Source organism: Vicugna pacos, chromosome 15, assembly GCF_048564905.1.
Source record: "Vicugna pacos chromosome 15, VicPac4, whole genome shotgun sequence".
Taxonomy (NCBI): Eukaryota; Metazoa; Chordata; class Mammalia; order Artiodactyla; family Camelidae; genus Vicugna; species Vicugna pacos.
In genome coordinates this window covers 27,679,238-27,698,407 of record NC_133001.1, presented here as the reverse complement: position 1 = coordinate 27,698,407, position 19,170 = coordinate 27,679,238, and the positions used below count along the sequence as shown (strand labels likewise).

General features: G+C 49.2%; 1 protein-coding gene across 1 annotated transcript in view; it reads left to right on the top strand.

Moving 5' to 3' along the window:
- The window catches only part of EPAS1 (endothelial PAS domain protein 1), an 83,861-nt gene that overhangs the window by 28,517 nt on the left and 36,174 nt on the right, over positions 1-19,170 (top strand). Inside the window, exon 2 of the mRNA XM_031672613.2 lies at positions 18,283-18,473. Within this exon, the coding sequence (XP_031528473.1) occupies positions 18,283-18,473 (191 nt within the window). The remainder of the gene's footprint in view (positions 1-18,282; positions 18,474-19,170) is intronic.

The window sequence follows — 19,170 nt, the reverse complement described above, 5'->3', positions numbered from 1 at the left end:
ACCAAGTTCTTCCATTCCCCTCACCAGCACCCCCCCAGCTACTCTCACTAACCAAACATGGGAGGCTGCAGAGCCAGTTAGATCTGGGGGAAGGAAGTGAGATAGAAAGGACGGAGGAGGCACAAGCACGAACTCCCTGGCCTCAACCAATCACTGAGAATTCCTGCTCATCACCCAAGCGATGGCCTGGCTTGATAGGCCAGGTCGTGACATCCTGGCTTCAGGTGAGCAGACCGCAACCCTCACAGGGATCCCCACTGAATTTCCTTCACAGTAAAGCACCCAGAAATCCCAGTGATGTGTGTCAGTGCGTTTCCTTTATCTATGTGCAAAAGCACAAGTACCTGTCATATTTGCCATGAAAACACACCTTCACACGGGCACCACGAAGGCAGGGAGGACAGATGGGGTCACGGAGGTTCAGAAGGGTGAAAGGTGCTGCGACTTGCCATATACCCTTCAGGGAACATGGGAGGTGAAAGCTGTCCAGAACTCGGGGCGCCTTCCAGGCCAGTATTCCAGCACCTTTCTTCTCTCCCTAGTTGTACCCTTCTCTCCTTCCCTCGTCTCCCCTCCTTTCCTTTTATAAAAAAAAGTTGTTTTTCCCAAATAAGCAAGATGGAATCAAACTCTGCAACCTCCAAATGTATGAAATAAACATCATGCCTAGTGAGCCTCTGGGAAAGTGCTCACCTTTGAACTTGGCCAAGGGTTATGGAGGGAAGAAAACGTCTTAAGAACTTGATAGAGTGTTAGAGCTTCCTGGATTTTTTAAGTCAAGTTACATGTTACATTTCTTTTTCTTAATAAGGGCAGTTCCAGAAATCCTTCCTGGATGATTAGAGCATGTCTGAAGGGGAGACCTACGGTTGGCCACTGATGCCAGTTTGGGGATTGTCATCTGGGTGCTAGGCAACAAGGGGCTGGGGCCACGGGTTCCAGAATGCTCCTACTTCCCTCTCTGGGTCCTTGCAAGGCAGGAGAGGAGCATGTGGGCTATCCTAGGGTGTGGTAAGGGGAGACCTGAACACAACAGGAAGACGTTCAAGTGAACCTGGCTGCTAAAACGTAATAGGGTCCAGGAGGCCTCCCACTAAGACGAGCTTTCTCCCCAGAGACCTTGCCTGTTCATTGGCCTGTACTCATCTCTATTTATGTTTCTAAAATGAAATAGTAAGATTTCTATTTTGAAAAAACTTTCTTAAAGATAAAACACCACTGGCTATCTCTGTAGCCTCTGCCTGCCTCCCGTGGGATGTTACACATTTTAATTTCCCTAGCTAATTCCCTCAGAGCCAGGAAGTTCATCTGTAGACATCAAGATGAATCATTTACAGAATGACTTCCATCCAGCTCAGAATGTATATCTTCTGAACATATTCTGCTCAAGGTCCCAGAACATTTGTGCTGCCCTAGGTTTGTGGTAACATATAGAAGAATCAGTGGTATTTTAATTGTTTCCCTTTTCGTGAAACTTGTCCTCCAAGTTTCCATCTTCATGCTTTTAACCGTGGCGAGGCCAGCAAGCTCAGTGCTCTCCGACCCCTGTGATGGCATGAATTGCACCGTGCACCCCCAGTCCCATAGAGACCTGAGGTGCAGGGCTTTACGGAACCCAGCAATGTGGACCACCGTTTCTGAGCTGTTACGGTTTCATGGCAGACGCTGCCTCTCTCTGCCTCCCAGGCCCTGCATACAAAGCTCAACACACGTGGGTGTTTAGCACACGGCCCCTGAATTGAAACTACCCCTGTCCTGCACCTGTTTAGTGCAGTTTATCTTTTAAAATAAGCCATCCTGCAAAGAGCAATTTCCCCTGGTGGCCTTGGGGTTTGTCGGAAGTTCTCCAGAATCTCAGCAACTTAGCTGTGACCTCAGAAGTCTTGGCTCTGGCAAGACAAGGTCTTTGCGCTGAAGCAGGCTCAGTGCCCATGGAGATAATCACCTCTTGTAATATCCACACAATCATCTCATTGTCAAAGCACAAGGAATGCAAAAATAGGAGAAATGCCACAAAAGGGTTGCCCCATGGTTTAGCTAACCAGGCTTCTGCTTATGGCTGAGGGCACCTTGGGACACCTGGGGAGGAACGATCCCACCCATTGTTCTGGGGTCAGCCCCAATTGGTAAGGCTCATGCTCCTAACCCTGAGCCCCTCGTTCCCAGGCTTCGCCATGCCTGATTCTGCTCCATCTTCTCGGGACCCCTTCACTTCCTCTTTGTCCTAACTTCTGTTTGACCTTAAAATCTCCCTGAGAAAGTCTCCATAAGGCTGCCTTTCTCCCTGCTGTGGTCGGGGCACCGTCTGAGCTCCCCAAGCTCTGGTTACTGACTTCTGCAGCACCAGCGTCAGCCCCAGGTGTGTACAGTGTATGTCAGGCGTGGTGATTCTGAGCATGTTACATGTATGTAGCAGTTATTCCTCCCAAGAGCCCAGGAGGCAGGGACTTTGAGAGGAACCATTGTACAGGACACTGAGATCTAGAGGCACCTAAGTGGCTTGCTCTGGGTCACAGAAGTGCCTGGGCCCCCAAGCCCAGGCAGGCCCCATACCCTGCTCTGCCTGTCCATCTCCCTCACTGGACTGTCAGCTTGTTGAGGGCAGGAACTCGTCTTCCTTTGTTTATCCCCCAGTGCCCGGCACTAAGGGGACAGTCAGTAAATGTTGAATTAATGAAAATGGAATCTCCCCAGACAAACACCAGATGAGATTTAAATTCCAAAGAGCCACACTTCTTGCCAAAATACTAAAATGCAAAGGAGTACTTGTTCTTTGAGCTCAGTGATGGTGGCTTTTCAGAACCCTGGTTGCTTCAGAATTTTCTTCTACAAGCCACAGAGTTGTGGGGTGTGGTTAACTGCAGTGGGTTTAGGACAGATGGATATGTCCCATTCTCAAAGGTGATCCAAAGTCACTCCAGTGAAACCAGAGCTACCTCTGGCATTTTAAAAAGTAACTAGGAGAAACAGCTAAGCAGTAACTCAGAAAAGAGCGTTTCTTAGTTGACTCTGGAGAAATGAACCTTTTCCCTCTGCACACTGGTAGCAAGCTTTGGAGTGTCACAGGCACAACTGAAAGACAAGTCACGAGAGCCACCAAGGTCACACAGCCACCCCCCACTCAGGTCTCCCCACACGCGGGCTGATCTTCTCCATCGTGTAATCGAACCCAGTGTGGCCCTGGAGGCTTCAGGGACTTTGGGGCTGTTTTTTCCCTGGACTTAAAGTCTTTCTCTGCTGCTGACTCACGTGCTAATTAGTGCTTCCCACAAAGTAGAATTAACAGCGGCTCCCGCACTCACCTGGCTGCCTGGGTGCTGTGCAGCCGTGCGGCCCACGTCCCCTCTCGGGCAGTCAGGGCGGGAGCCAGCATCCCCAACACAGAAACCAACCTTTGCTTTAGAGTCTCTGGAGGGTGCTGGGGGTGCTGTGCTCAGCCCAGGACACAGAGGGTTAACTGCCCAGTCTTTTGACCCAAGTCTCCTGAAAAGTGTGGCAGGAGTTTCAGTTCCCTGTCACCTGTCAACATTAACGAACAGAACTGGTGTTTCACAGAAATAATAGCGACTTGTGTTCTCTTTGACTGCCAGGCTGGATAATGAAGTAAAAATGACATTATCTCTAATAAAAGTGATCTGCAGAAATCACTGATAGAATCTCAGCACCAGAGATTGGCCATTAGCAGGTTAGGCAGATAAGGGGAGCAGCTGGAGGCCGTTAACCCCTCCCGGCCTGGTGTGTGTGCACGCTGGGGAGTGGGGTTGAGGTCTGGGGACTAGACTTCTCCGTGTTGAAGTCTGGCTGATGGAGAGTGTTTATTCCAAAGTGTGGTCCTTCTCACACCCCACTTTTAGGTTTGTCATTGGGTTTTTAATTTGTTTATTTTTTCCTTAGGGTTATTGTGTTTCCTACCTTTTTTTTTTTCTTTTTTTGACTTGGCCCATTTTCTCACCTCCATGTTACATCACCAAAGGGGTGGAACCCTGGCCAAGCCCTGGGATCCTCCCTGCCAGAAACCTGGCTCCAAGAAGAGCATCTGCATATGTGACATGAGGGCTTTGGGCAATGGGTGGTGTTGGGCAACATTGTTCTGTTGTGTCAAGGGGGTGGGATCCGGTAGAAACCTCCCTGGTCTCATCTGGAGGGGAGTGGGAGGAGGGAAGGCGGGGAGGGAGGGGGCCGCCCCTGTCCAGGCCTGTTCACCAGTGTCAGTGAAAGCTGACTGGCACCTGGCTCACTGAACACCCCCTGTGATGTGGACAGCAGGCACAGCCAGCAACTTCACATAAAAACATCCTTAGGGTATGGGGATCTGTTTCCTGGGGACAGTGAGGAGCCATCAGATGTTAGGTGACCTAGTGACTCCTCTTTATTAACCCACTTTCGCCCAGGAGGCCGCACAGCATTGTAGCTCTGCAGCCCTAATCCTACTGCTGGGGGTCCTGGCTGGTTTAGCCTTCAGCCCTGCTCGCTGTTCTGTATCTGAAGGAGTTAGGCAGGACTGTTCCCACTGGGGTGAGATGCAGTCCCAGACTCTGTGGTGCATAAGCAGTCTGACATTTTGCCTCTGCCCCTAGAGAAGACCCTTAACATAAGGAATACTAAGGTGGTGATACCTTGCAGTTAATTCTCTGGGTATTTGGGGCAGGAGTGGGCAGGAGATCATTGTGAGCTGGGTGGAGTGATCAGAAGACTCTCTGTGGAGATGGTGGGCTTGTGTTGGTTCTGAAAGTACAGGGTTTGGAATGTAGGAAAGAAGGCTCATATTTCAGATGGAAAAAAAATAACTGGGTGGCAGACGGGGTACAGTGATGGGTGGTGGTGATCTGGTGGTGAGCAGGGAGGGTGCTGCAGGCTTGTAGCAAGCAAGGTTGGAAAGCAAGGCCAGGACTGGTGGGCCTTGAGGGGCATCTACAGCTTAGACTTCATCAAGAGGGCTGTAGGGAGCCCCTCCTGTTTTTAAATAGGGGAGCGACATGCTGAAATGCTTTGGGGGAAAGCGGGGCAGACTGGTGTGCTGGTCCTCTCTCTGAGGTCTGATTGGAAGTGCATTCTTCTTGATCGGTGGTCAAGGAGGCGAGGGGCAAGAAGATGGGGGCTAAGTCTGAAAATAAATAGCACCACTGGAGCCAGAGGAGGCGTGCATCCTTGGCCCAGTCTGTTTTTTGTCCCATGGGTAGTGTTTGAGTTGCTGTTGAGCAGGAATGCCTCAATGAGGTCTCTGTGGGCTGAGCTGAGGCTCCAGCTTGTGGTGGCCCAAGGGTTGCTGCCGTATTTAGAGCTCTTTAGAAAAGGACTCGTTTCCCCTGGCTTGGCTCCCAAGGGAGAGGGGTTCTCTTATTTGCTGTCCAGTGTGGCAAAAGCACAGCCAGCAGAAGAGGGATGCAGGCTGGGTTCTGCACAGCCCACCGCCTGATACATCAGCCACTGACTCGTCAGTGAGGCAGGCCATCGCCTAACCTTTGGCTTTTTTTTTTAACGAGTCCTTTCATTGTCCTTCCTCTGTGCTTGGCACCTTGTGGCCACTCAGCTGTGCATGTTGAATGAAGGCATTCTCCCCTCTCTGACTTCGCCTGCCTTGCATCCTGCCCTCCAGCCCCTCTCCTGACCACCGGGACCCTTGCTCATTCCCTGGCGGGATCATCATCCCTCCTGACTGCCTCCCTGTACCTGCCCTTCCTTCATATCCCACCTCCAGCTCCGAGCTCTGCCTGGGCCATCCCGCCTTGCAGACTTTTCCAAACTCCCATGGCACTGCCTGGCCCCCGGGCCAGTTCTTCAAGACTTGACGCTTCACTTCTCTGCCAGTTCCCTGAGGTCAGAGGTGGCCGTCCCACGTTTCACTCTGTTGCTCGCAGCCCCTGCGCATGAAGAGGGATTCATAAATATTTGTTGAGTGAGAGGAGAGAAAAAGCTATTGCTGGGGGAAAAAACACAACCCTGTTTCCCAAATTGCTCAATGTTACCATTTGAGAGCATGATACTAACGTGGGGAAGACTTTGGGGCATTTTCTGTGACTTTTGATGACTTCTCTGCAAAGAAATGGAGTGTAGCTTTCTAAACGGGCGTGAACATCTCACTTCGCATCGTGATAGAACGGGGCAGAAGTGGAATGAAGCAGGGGGCCTGTATTGTGGCCACGAATCAGATCCCACATGGACATGTAACCTTGTAGAGAGGCTGGAGTTCACGGTTCTGAAGGAGAGAAAGGGTCTCTGAGGTTTTCTCTGGGTTCCTTTCTCTTTCCTTTCATTTTTCCTTTGTCTTTGCTTGCTTTCTCTGTTTTGTTGAGAGGGAGGTTAGGATGGGCTAGGGGATGGGGGGAGGAATGAGAAATCCTGTGCTCCCTCTGCCCCCTGCCCTTCTCTTGCTGTTTTGAAATACTTTAAATACCAGGCACCAGAAGTTCTGGCATCAAATTGGGATTAGGAAGGCAGATCCTAGGGTATTTCACTATTGATGTGATCAGGCATCAGTCCTGATTAAAAAAAAACTAAACAAACGTTATTTTCTTAGAAATTAAAGTGTCTGAAATGAAGAGGAGAGAACTGACATTTAAAATCGCATTCTGTACTTGTGAAGAGTTCTCTCTGACAACCGTGTATTCCGGTTATGGCTTTTTAAATTTTTTTACCCAGAATGTCTGACGACACTGCCAGGGGAATTTCTGCCCCCTCCTTCCTGCATATACCCAGTGCTGGCCCCTGAGGCGGCCTCGTTCTGTTTTCTCATGACACAGTGATTATTTTTGGCATTGCACATATTTTCTCTAATGTCATAACCACCCCGCACCCCACCCCAACCCTTGGTTGCCTTTTGTGGAACAATTGTTTCAGCAATTTGGCATAAATCAGGGTTGATTTTAATTCAGTGTGGTGAAGAGGGGGAGTGGGAGACGCTTGTCTCTGGAGCCCCCCAGCCCCGACGCTGGTGCCAGCGCAGAGGTCCAGTCTGCTCCAGCGCATGAAAGAGCTTGCTTTCCCCGGGCTCTGGGCTCACCATTCATCCTTTCTGCCAGCAAGGCTCGAGGGACTATCTCGAGGTGACGCTGGGGGCTGCACCTCAGGGATGGCATCTTAATGACTTGACTTGGCTGGCGTTAGAACAGCCCCATTCAGAGTGAGTTCACTCCCTGTGCAGTTGGCTCGCTCAGCCTCTGTCCATAGATGTTCTCTTGTTCACGCTGCATGAGGAAATGGAGATTTCCAAGTGGGAAGCAGACTTCCCAGTGCTTTAACTCTTCCCTGAAGGGAAGAGGAGCTGCAAAGAACGAAATACAGTCTAGGCTGGCCCAGCTGCAGCTCCTAGGAGAGGAGCAAGGCACAGGGTCAGAGATGGAGTACAAGACAGCTGGGATCTCTTTTTCTTTCCTCCCCAAGAGGGAGAGGAGAAGAATAAAGGGCACACTTGAATTGTCCTTACAGTCAAGTAGCAAATATTTACTCTTTATGTCTGCCCAAGGTCCCGTGAAGGATGCATAGAAGTCAAACATATGTCTGGGCTCTACCCACCGAGGCACCAAAGTACTTCCAGTCCAGTTATAGCAGCAGGAGCTTTGCATAGTAAAGCCAGCAAGACAGGGAGGCGTTTAATGAGGGCCAGTGAGTAATGTGGGCAGGAAGCGCCTCGGAGAAGGGAGCCGGGGTGGGCAGGGAAGCTTGAAGCATCTGGGGAAAGTAAGGCTTGAACTGGCCCCAAGGGATGGAGTTTTAAGAAGTAAGAAGGGATGAGATGAAGCTGGCCTTAGCAAAATCCATAAAGAAATATAAAGAGGGAGTGAGATGCTTCCTGGCAGAGATGGAGACCTGGCTTGTTAGACTTGGGGTGGATTGTGGATAAGGACATCATCTGGGTAGCACTGACCCTGCCAGACCTGGGTGTCTCCATCATGTCCTTGGTCTCGAGATCTCATGTGTCCCTTGGTCTCTTTCTGTTCAAATCATGAGCACAGGTCAGTAGAATTAGCACCATCTGGGAGGTTGTTAGAAATGCAGAATCTCAGGCCCTAGCCTAGACCTACAGAGTCAGAAAGCGCATCACAAGATACTGCAGTGATTCGTGTGCAGTCAAGTTTGAGAAGTGCTGGTAACTGTCAGCACTAGTTCATACCCCAGATTTGATTCAAAGAGTTGGGAAAACACACACACATACACACATCTTTGAGTGTCTCTACACTGTGCTCTCCCAGATGGAAACCTTTTTTTCTAATGAAGAACTAGATTTGAATTTTTGTGAAAGATCTAGAACAGTGGATGACTGAAGAATGACAGACCAGAAATCATTTAAGTGGTTTTTATCTACTGTCTCCAATTTGCACGACTTGGTGCTATTTATTCTTTAGAGGATGCCAAAAGAGTAAATGGGGGGGTCCTTTCCCTCCAGAATGGGTGGTCTTGTTAGGGAGACAAAAGCTACAGAGGTGAAGTAAACGGAGGAGAACACAGGGCTGGATCATGCAGTGTGGAAATCTCTGAATTGGGGTGCAGAGAAGTCAGCATAGGTGAGGCCTTCCTGGAGAAGGTGGACTGTGGGAGGTCCTGGGAGATGAGTGTGAGTAGGCTCCGGTGACGCTGAGCGTGTCCTCCAGGAAAAAATGTGGGGAGGGGACAAGCAGGTGCCAGGTGTTAGCTGGCACAGGGACCGCAAGCTGCTCCCCACTCGCTCCAGAGAATGTGCTTGCCTCGAGCTGGGGAATCCGTTTACGTCTAGGTCAGGGCATTTTTTCTCTTTCCTTCTGCTGTGCAGTTCCTTTGTCAGTTTCCTTAGCTGAGGGCAGTGTGCTGGAAACAGGATGGCTGCACAGGCAGAAAGGCTTGAGCCAAACCACAGGTTGTGCTGTTGGAAGTTTGTGGGATCCAGAGGAAGTAGGCTGCTGCCGGATAGAAGCCCCAAGGAAAAGCCCTAAATCAGATCTGGTAACCGCTTGGGTGTGGGGGAACACCCTCAAGCCCAGGGAAGTGGCACCAAGGAAAAGAGTCTAGTGAGAATGAAGCGTGTCACCTGTGGTGTCTGCAGACGCTGACAGCAGAGCAGGAACATCTTTCCTTTTTCAGACAGACATCTCCAAGCAGAGAAAATGTGTCCTGATGGGCCTGATTTGTCAGCTGGGGGCTGGACCTAGGGCAAGAGAGTGACCAGGATGTCCCCTCTACTGCCTCCCAGGTCAAGAGCTCATCAAGCTCTTGTATTCTTAGAGAGCTTCACCCACCCAGCTCAGCTAAACCTTTTAAACCTGCAAGAGGGATCTGCTTATAGGCATTTTGGGGAAGGTTGCCCCGTTGCCATCAAGAGTGTGGGATTTAAGGTCACGTGGTAGGTTTGAGTGCTGGCTGCATCACGGGGTGACACCGAGTGTGTCACTAACATCCTTGGAGTCTGTTTCCTCACGTGTAAAGTGAGGATGATACCATACCTGCCTCACCACATTGTTTCAGGATTACATCAGAGGCAGTGTGGTGAGCGTTCTGTGTCAGACGAGGAGTACTGCATGAGGTTCTTTCTCAGCAGTTGTAGCAGCAGCAGCTGCAGCCTCTCAGTTAGCTGAGGTTAACTGGTCCCTCACTGGAGTCTGCACTGTGGAGGAGTCAGGCAGTAGTGGGCATCAGAGGCCAGAGAGAAGTGGGGGGTCAGGGAAATGCTCCCTGTCAATGCTTGCTTTTCATGGGGGGGGGTCTCCTCTGTCAGGGCACTGGATATGGTAGGATCCAGGTAGGTGGAAAGAATGCTTTATTTTTATATTGGAACGTGAGGTCCTGCTGACTGACAAGAGTGGCCATCTTCACAGAACTGCATTCTCCAATTTCAGTAGCTTGGTCATCTGTCTTCAGATGTTTTAACCTGGACATGGCATGAAGGAAGGGGGAAACCTGAGAGAGTCAGTCCCTGGGCAGGGAAAGTCGCTGAGACAGTGCACATCCTGCCTCCCCCCCACCCCATCCCCTGCCATACCTCCCTCTGCAGCACCTGCCCTGGGGCCCTGCATTCGGTGAAGGTAGCCATGGTCCTGAGGATGCTGATACCAAACTTGTCTCCTCAGCTTTCACAGGGGATCTCTGTGAGGAAGCTGTGCGGAGCTGGTGGCAAGCTGGTGTGTGTCATCTTGCATTAGAAAAAGTAAATTAAAAAGCAACATCTGTTACAAAGGTGGTTATCATAGTATTATCTATAACAGCTGGGAATCAGAAACCATGTCTGAACCATAATCAAGTGCATTGTGATCCACTCACACAATATGCTATAGCCAGCTGTTATGAATGTTTTTAACGAATTCTCTAAAATGTGATAAAATGTTGAGTAACAAGCCATAAATCCAAGGAGATCTCAAATTTTTTATTTATAACTTTCTGTATTTTCAGAGTTGCCTAAAGAGATGCATCACCCTTCCTTCCACAAAGCATTCTTTAAAAGGAAATGATCTCTTATGACAAACTAGGTAATGAGATGGTAATGCATAAGGCATAATGAACTGTGTGACGTGTCTAAGGCTGATTGGCAGTGGACTCTCTCTTCATATGTCCTTGAAAAAATATCAGCTCAGGGGTTTTGTTCCAGCTCCACAGGTTCCCATTGCCTTCTGAGCCTCTGTTTTCCTCATTCTGAAATGGGAGTAATGGCACCTGCTGTTTGTATCCTACTGGTACTTTACACCTGCTTTATAAACTGTCGTGAGTGATGCAAACGTGCAGCGGCATTACTGCCTAACCTGTTGAATAGAGAAGCCCGCTAAGGCCGGGCGTGGTGCAGCTGAGCACAGGGCCCGTTCATACTGTTACTCCTGTACATGCACACTTCTCCCAGCCGGGCTGGGGACTGCACATGTCCTCAGATTACGTAAGGAGCTGGGTTATCTGGAGCCCCAGATGGGCTCAGCCTATGGGGCTGCTTGGTAATTGGGTCTGCTGCTCTCTCCCCCAAGGCTGCCTGGGGCCTAGAAGGCCGCCAGATAAGCATCTCCAGTGGGCCCGGAGCAGATCTGACCATTAGCGGGCCAGGTTGGGTGGGCCCCAGACATTACTGTCAGCTCTGAATGCAGTCCAGGCCCTCTCTCCAGGGGCATAGAGTGGGTCAGGGAGCTGAGGGCTCAGCCCCAGAGGAGAGGAGGTTGGGAGGTTGAGAAATGAGACACTTTCCAGGATTTCTCCTTCAGGGAAGGGGTGAGTGAAAATATCTGTTCCTGCTTTAGCCACTCCAGCCCTCCTCTTTTCTCTGTATCCTTTCTTTTAGGGCTTTTGGAGTATTAGTCTTATCTCCCAGTTGGGCTGTGCTCTGTTTCAGGGCAGAGACAGGCCTCTCTCAGAGGTATGCAGTTGAAGTGTATTGAGGCCTTTCCCTGTGGAGGTCTGTGTGATCTGCCCAGTCCCTCCTGAATTTGCTGGTTTAGGTTCTTCTATTCTGGCTGATGAACATGGTTACCTCTTCCTCCTCCATATAATAGAATCTATATAAGAGATCGCCCTGTGCACCACTGCTGCCTTTGGGCGAACATAAGGATATACCCAGCAGATTGGCCACCAAAACCACCTTCTTTTAAAACATTTTTTCCACTCATTAGAAATTGCCTTCAGACCCAAAGACCATTCTTTTGAGCACCTTCAGTTGTGGCAGGGCCTTATCTTTGAGGGCACATTTTATTCTTTCAAACAACCGAGACCCATCCTCAGCCAAGTCTGGTGACTAAAGAGGGTGGGTAAGTGGGATAATACTGTTTGGGGATTAAAACAAAGTTTATTCTATGTAGCGTTATGGTTGCTTTTCTTGTGTGGCTGAGGGTCATTCTAAAAGACTTCTCAAAATACATAGGGCCAGAGCCATTTCACCAGAATAAAGTTTGTACCTTTTCCCGAGGTGCCTGTTTTGAGGAAAGCTGCCTTTTCTGTGGCCTCGATTCAAATCTGTCTCCTGATTTTCACCTCCCTGTTTCTGTCAGCCATAGGATGAGGGACAGTGATGGCCACACAAGCTCCGAAATAAGTTACTGGTTTATGACGGTGACTCCAAATTTGCTGGACATAATGCAGACACAGTGCATGGTAGAGGGAGAGATGTGGTTAGGTCTAAGAAGTACATCTGGGTTTCAGTCCTCTAAAGACAGGTGATCACAGGCTCGGAAACCTGTAATAAGCCCTCCAGCTGTTCTGCTGTAGGCTGAAGTTGAGATCCGGTGCTCTGCAAAAGCTGGACCAATAAGACTGCATAATTTAAATAAGGATCAGATGAGATTGTTTCCAAAATGCGCCTAGCCCCAGTGCTCAATAAATACCAGTTTCCTTTTCCTTCCACCGGAAAAAAACAAAAAGAGAACCAAAAAAACCAAAAACCAGCCTTTTTAATTTTAAAGCTGACTACTTTGCAGCAGTGGTGCCCAGCCCTGGCTGCACAGGAGAATCACTTGGGAAGCTTTAAGATCCCTGATGCCCAGGCTGCACCCCAGGCCTGTTAAATCGGACTTTCTGGGGGTAGGATCCAGGTATCATTTTCTTTAAGACTCCTCTGGTGATTGCAGGGAGCAGCCAAGATTAAGAAGCACCAGTTTTGGTTCTGCTCTAATTTAATCCATGAAGCAGTCATCCCCTAGGTGTGGGGCCAGCCCCTTGTCCTGATCTCTGGGACCTGGAGCTGGCATGTTCCTCCCTTCGGGCAGCCTTCATGCGGCAGTGGCACAGCCTCAGTGATGAAGGGTCATGAGAGCTCCCCCTTACAAATTGCATTTGACCTTCATTTCCTCAACTTATAGCCTCCTGCAAATTGGCACCAGCTTAGAATTTCACTCCAAACCAATAGACTGATCCACACTGGCTTAATTAGCTTCAGTCTTTCTCCCTAACTGCTGAAATCCATTCTGCTTCCAATCCATCTAACCTTATAGGGAACAGGCGTACTGTTTTGATGCCCTCATGGCCCACAGATATTAGGCATGGGAATCCTAATCGTGCTGAAGTTCAGGAGACTGAGGCTAATTAAGCAACCAAACCCATTGTGCAGTGGGTGACATCATAGGGGCCCCTGCCAGGCTGTGTTAACCTGAAAGTCAGAAACGAGCATCATCTTGACCAAGAGGTGATAATGGTTCCAATACTGAGTAGGGAATTTGAGTTTCCAACTTGGGGAGAGTAAGTATAAATTTGTGTATGTGAAAATGTACCCCCAGAATGACCAAAACTGCTTGTTCTCCACCTGCGGCATGGAGAGATCCGTCCATGCGGGTTGGACCTGCAGCCTTTATGGAGCAGTGTGGAGTCACATCTGATGACACCCACCACACCCCCAGCCTCACATGATGGAGCTGCATCCTGCTAAGGCTCGGAGCACTGATTCCCTGTCTTCCTACTCACACTCCTTTTGAGCTCAGATGTTGATCCTTAATCCTACTCCTAAGTTTCCAGGTCTTTTTCCAAGGAGAGTGGGTGCTCACCTAAGGGCAGCATCTCTCCTCACTCTCACCCCCTAGAACCTTATGTCACTGTATCTTTTTCAAATCTTCACCCTTCTCTTCCTCCTGTAGTATCTAACAGCCTGGTCCGTGTTGAAGGTAGACAATGAATAGCAGTTTCCTTGCTGCCAGTGGAAAGAACTAGGTTTGAGACATTGTCTCTTTGAGTTACTTCATCTCTCTCAATATCCCTTCTTCATCTGTTAAATTGGAATAGGAATTTTTGTCTTTCAGGGTTTTGTGAAACTCACATGAGCTAACAGGTGAAAAAACAGGTGCCTTCTGAACCCGCTCAAACACTGTGAGGGTCTTGTACTTATCTTTCTCGGGTCAGCTGGAATCCTGCCTTGCTGGGTGGCCTGCCCTGACCTTGTTTGCTGACATCAGTTTGTTCCCCATTAACCACCTGTAGTGTTTGTTGCCTGTATGTGTTTCTCTGGTTAATGGGGATATTTCAGATTGTTGGCTCCCTAACTAGACTGCATGCTTCTTGAAAACAGCGCATGTGTACCTCATCCACAGGGTCCAGATCAGAGCTCAGTAAGCACTTGTGGGTCTGTGTGAGGACAGTCAACCAGGGCCATGTTCATGCTAAGGATTCTGTGGGGCCACCCTGTGATTGAGAAAGGCCACCAAGAAAGACAGGAGCAGGAACTTTGTAGGAAGAACAGTTGGAGTAAGAAATAAATTGCTGAGTCTTTTCTGGTGATCTGGAAAACTAGATAAAATACCTTTTTATGAACAACCACAGAATTCTAACATGGGATGTCTAGAATTGTCAAAAAAAAAAATTTGGTCTACTCCAGTGAATTCTAGGACCTAAGTGGGGAGAGAAAATAAAGTGCAAGTAGTTGAGGAAATGAAGCTCCATTGGCCTAAGAAGGTCAGCCTCGCAACCCAAAGAACTGGTAAGATCAGCCTGACCAGCAAATGCACCTGCAGTCCTGGGACAGTGGTGACTTGGCAATGAAAAATGACTGTAGGGCCAAAGCTTGACTGTTACTAATGCTCATTTTAGCCCAATAGTGGGATCATGACTGTCTGTCGTGAGGGTTTCATTTGTGGAGAGACCTTCCTAGGAGTTCCAGCCCTTCTACACTCATCTCATTTAACCCTGACGAAGAAGACATGGGAGTGCTCCCATTTCACAGGTGGGGCTATCAGGGCACAGAGAATGCATTTCGTTGTTCAGCATCAGATAGCTAGAAAGTCTTGTGGTCAATATATTAAAACCGCAATCCTCCAAACTTCCAGTCCCCTGATCTGTTTACTTGAGGGGCCCAAGATGTGGTAACTGCTGTGAGGAGGTTGACTGTGTGCATTAGTTGGGCCGAGGCCGGTCTTAGCTTCACACTTAGCGTTAATTATTCTCATTCTCCCGTGTTGCTAATTCAGTGATGGCGGTGTCACACGTGTTTGTCTCTTCTGAGAGTCAGCGCTAGACAGATCTCTCTGGGCTGTGTCAAGGTTAACTAGATAATCCAGTTAAAGTCATGCTAGTCCCAGAGAGCGACTGTGAAAACAAAGTAGCTAAAAGGGAGCTGGTGACTTTTAAACCAAGAAACTGCGAGAGAGTCTCCATGTTTCTTTTTCTAAATGTTAAAATGTTGCTGTTTCTTTATTTCTCACAAAGCCACTATCTCCTACCATTAAGCAGTAGAAAGAGTATGTGCTAGCCTGGGTTCTAGCCCTAGCTGTGCCGCTGATTAGCTGGACTGCCCTAGGCAAGTCACTTCACCTGAACAGGCCTCAGTTTCCAGATATGTAACATGGAGACAACAGCAGTGCCTGTCTTGCCCCTCTCACATGTAGATTGTGAGGATGGAATTAGAGAGCACCCACATGTCCAAGGACTTTTTAGTTGTCTGTTCACAAAGTGTACACTCTGCAAGGGCTTATGCAGACACTGGCTTTGTCACCTTGGGGAAGTTACGTATGGTGTCTGGGCCTCAGTTTCCGTGTGTGTAAATCGTGCTCACAATACCTGCCATATTGTGGTGTTAGGATTATAATGAGGTCGTATATATAATTATAGTATGTAATGAGGTCTTGGTGCTGCAGCAGGCACAAAGATAGGTGTCAGGAAACATTTGTGTGGCCAGGGGAACCAAATCTCAAAGGCCATTGCCAGACAGAGTTCCAACTCCAGATGGCCTTTTCCCTTCCTGGCTCTTCCTCTCTGCCTTGTCTGCTCTTCCACTCAAAGGAAGGGGCGATGGTTAAGGGGAGCGCTGTGCCTGCAGACATTGGTGTCAGTGTCACAGCCTGTGCTCCAGCATGGCTTCTCTAGATGCCCCGAACAGCCGGTCATGTGTTGATGATCCTTCTGTTGGGGAGCATGAGGGCTAGTGCTGGAGAGTGGACTCCAGTGTCCTAAGGACCCCGGCCTCCTTTACCTGGCTCTCATGACATGCAGGCCTGATGGGTACAGTTATAGCATCCTGGCCTCTTCCCACGCTCCCTTCCCGAGCCAGGAAACCTGCAAATCTTGAACTGCTTTTGCGCCACAATCAGAGGTCAGGATTCAAAGGTAGAGGAGAGGGACTAATCCACAAACCACCACTGTAAACTGGTGCAAGAGCAAAAGGATGCTGAGGGCAGGTTCTGAGAGCATGGGGATGGGTGGGGCCCAGGGTGAGAGCTCTGAGAGCTGGAAGTCAGGGAGAGGAGGAAATGGGAGTTAGGTCAAGGAAACAGAAGAGGGAGATAGGACAAGAAAAACAGTCTCACCCATTTCACAATTTCTCTGAAAGTTCTTCTTGACCATCCACAGCAGCTGGACTTTCTTACTGCAGCCTGAGCGTATGATGCTTAATCCATCCAAGGAGCTGGATGTTCATCTTTTTTTAAAAAATGAATCATGTTGTAAAGTCAAAATAGTGCCTCTGCCCCAAATCTTGAGGATTTTGAGAGGCAGCCTGGCAACATTCTGAGAATCACAAAATACTGATTTTATGTCCACATAACCGGGTGCAAAACCAAACAAAAGGAGAAGCAGCCCTTGGTTTTGGAAATCTTGGGAAGGAGGACAGACAGAGCAAGCTGGAGCTGGTTGGGTGAGGCCTTGAGAGCCATGAACTGCATTGGACACTTTTTAAAAAAAAAATGAAAAACAAACTTGATTGTTAAACAAGCAATATAGGTTTTTTTTATATATATAGAAACATAAGAAAATATAGATAAGCACTAAGGAAACAAAATTCCTCGTAACCTCACTGACCTGAAACTGCTAACATTTCTGAGGTCAGAGAGGCAGGACAGTCATTGATGGATAAGAGCCTGGATTGTGGGGCCCACCTGCCTGATGCAAAGCCCCGCTTCCCCATCTACCTGCAGAGAGGCTGCAGATGAATTACAGCAGTCCCCCCTTATCCACAGTTTCACCTTCTGTGGTTTCTGGGACCCATAGTCAATCCCAGTCTGAAAATATTAATGGAAGCTTCTAGAAATAAACAATTCACGAGGTTTAAGTCACATGCCATTCTGAGCAGTGTGATGAAATCTCCTGCTGTCCCACCCAGGACATGAGTCACCCCTCTGTCCCACGTGTGCGTGCCGTGTACGCTGCCTGCCCATTTGTCTAGGAAAAAGCACAGTATATGCAGGGTTCCATACTCTCCACGGTATCAGGCATCTGCTGGGCGTCTCGGAATGAATCCCCCGTGGATAAGCGGGGGCTGCTGTACTCCGCCTCTGTGGACCCATTTCCTCATCTGTAAATTAAAGGTGATAATACCGACTACTCCCATGGGCAGTTGTGAGACTCAAAGAAGCTGGTGCTTAAAACAGTCCCTGGAAGAGAGCGGGCACTAGATATGTGACAGCTCTAAGAATGATAGTTACTACTAGGCTGTTGTATTTCTAGACTTTTTCCCGTGATCATGTATAGGAGGTGTTATGTAAAATACATTTCTGTGAAAATAGGATTGTACTGAGCTCTTTTGTAACATTTTTACTCTCATGATCACCTTTAATGGACAGATTTATTATTAATATTAGCTAACATTGATTGCTTACCATTGGGATAGGCCTGGCGCTAAAGATTTTACATAAATTATCATGTTCAATTGTCATACTAACTCTGTGGGGTAAGTACTATGTTACCATTTTACAGATGAGAAAATCGAGGCTAAGCAATTTAAAATAATATAAACAAGTGGACCAGACCTCTGTCCTGCAAAGAGGAGGAAACTAAGCATGAGGCAGGCCGGCAGCCAGTGCCGGCAGGGTTAGGGAGGAAGTGTGCTCATGTTACTCCTTTTTAACCCTCGGTGGGTGTGCCCTTGGGACCCCAGACTGACAGGTGTCTGGCTGAGTGCTGTTCTTGGGCTCTAGGGGCATTTTCGATTTCTACTGTGGAAATCACTCTCTGATACAAAATGGGATCTAGGGTCCAGTACTGGGCTTTGTTGCTTCTGAGAGTGTTTTATCCAGAAAGAGAACCTTGAAGGAGCTCTTCACCTTGTTATCCTGAGGCTTTGGCACAGCCATCCCTTCCCCAGCCCTTCCCTCTCCAGCCCTGGGCACTCACCTCAGTCCCAGATAACCAGGACCAGGTCCAGGTCATTGCCAGCTGATCAGTTTACTCAGCAAGTCTTGTGCACACTCCACCCAGGTGATGCCCTGCTTGGGACACCATGGCGTACAGGAAGGGGAGAAGACCCAATACACACGAAGGCAGAGTTGACTATTTGAAGCAGACTCTGTGTGGCTCAGGTGACTGGCATGGGCCCAGTCAGCTCAGTGGAAGGGGCTGGCTGTGTCGTGGGTAGGGGGCTCTGGGGTTGTCTTGACCAGAGGTGTGATAGGACGCCTTGACGTTCCAGAGACTAACCCCTCTCTCTCCACGTAGGAGTAGCTCAGAGAGGAGGAAGGAGAAGTCCCGAGATGCTGCCAGGTGTCGGCGGAGCAAGGAGACGGAAGTCTTCTACGAGCTGGCCCATGAGCTGCCCCTGCCTCACAGCGTGAGCTCCCACCTGGACAAGGCCTCCATCATGCGTCTGGCCATCAGCTTCCTGCGCACACACAAGCTCCTGTCCTCAGGTGAGGCTGCGGGCTCCCCGAGCTACTTCCTGGAGGGTCCTCACATGCAGGAGCTCTGTTGTGCCAAGTTGGACAGCCACTGGGAAGGTCATTCTCCCCAAAAACCCCTGCTCTGCAAAACTCCCACCCACAGGCCCGCCATCATTAGTGCTTTGTTCCTTCACGTTGAACATGTGTCCAGCAGTGGCCTCTGCAGGGAATACAGCCACAGGCTGAAGAGCAAGGACAGGGCCAAGGAGGCGCGTGGAAGCTAAGGAGGACGGAGAGGGCGAGGAGAACGAGGGCCGCTCTTGCTGGCTGCCCACTGGCTGGGCCCCTGGCTGTCAGGCCGTACTCCAGTCCAGGGTGCATCCTTGTGGGCATCTTAGTGCTTATCCGCCGGCCACCTTCTCTAGTAGGGCCGTGTGCTCGTGAGACTTCTCCCTCTTACAGCCAGTCAGCCAGGCAGATTATCCAGTGTCTCTGCTCTTCATTTCCTCATTCCTAAAAACAGGTTAAAATACCTGCTGCACAGGGTGTCTTTGAGGATTAACTGAGATAACGTCTGTGAAGCCCCAGACCCCACACTCGTTCACACTGGGGAGCCCTTGGCAGATAACGATCTCCCCACAGAACTGACTAATTCTCACCTTCCTTGCTATCTCTGCAAGTCTCAAGTTCACAAACCCTTTTTCTGCCCCTCAGGGTTCACCTTCTT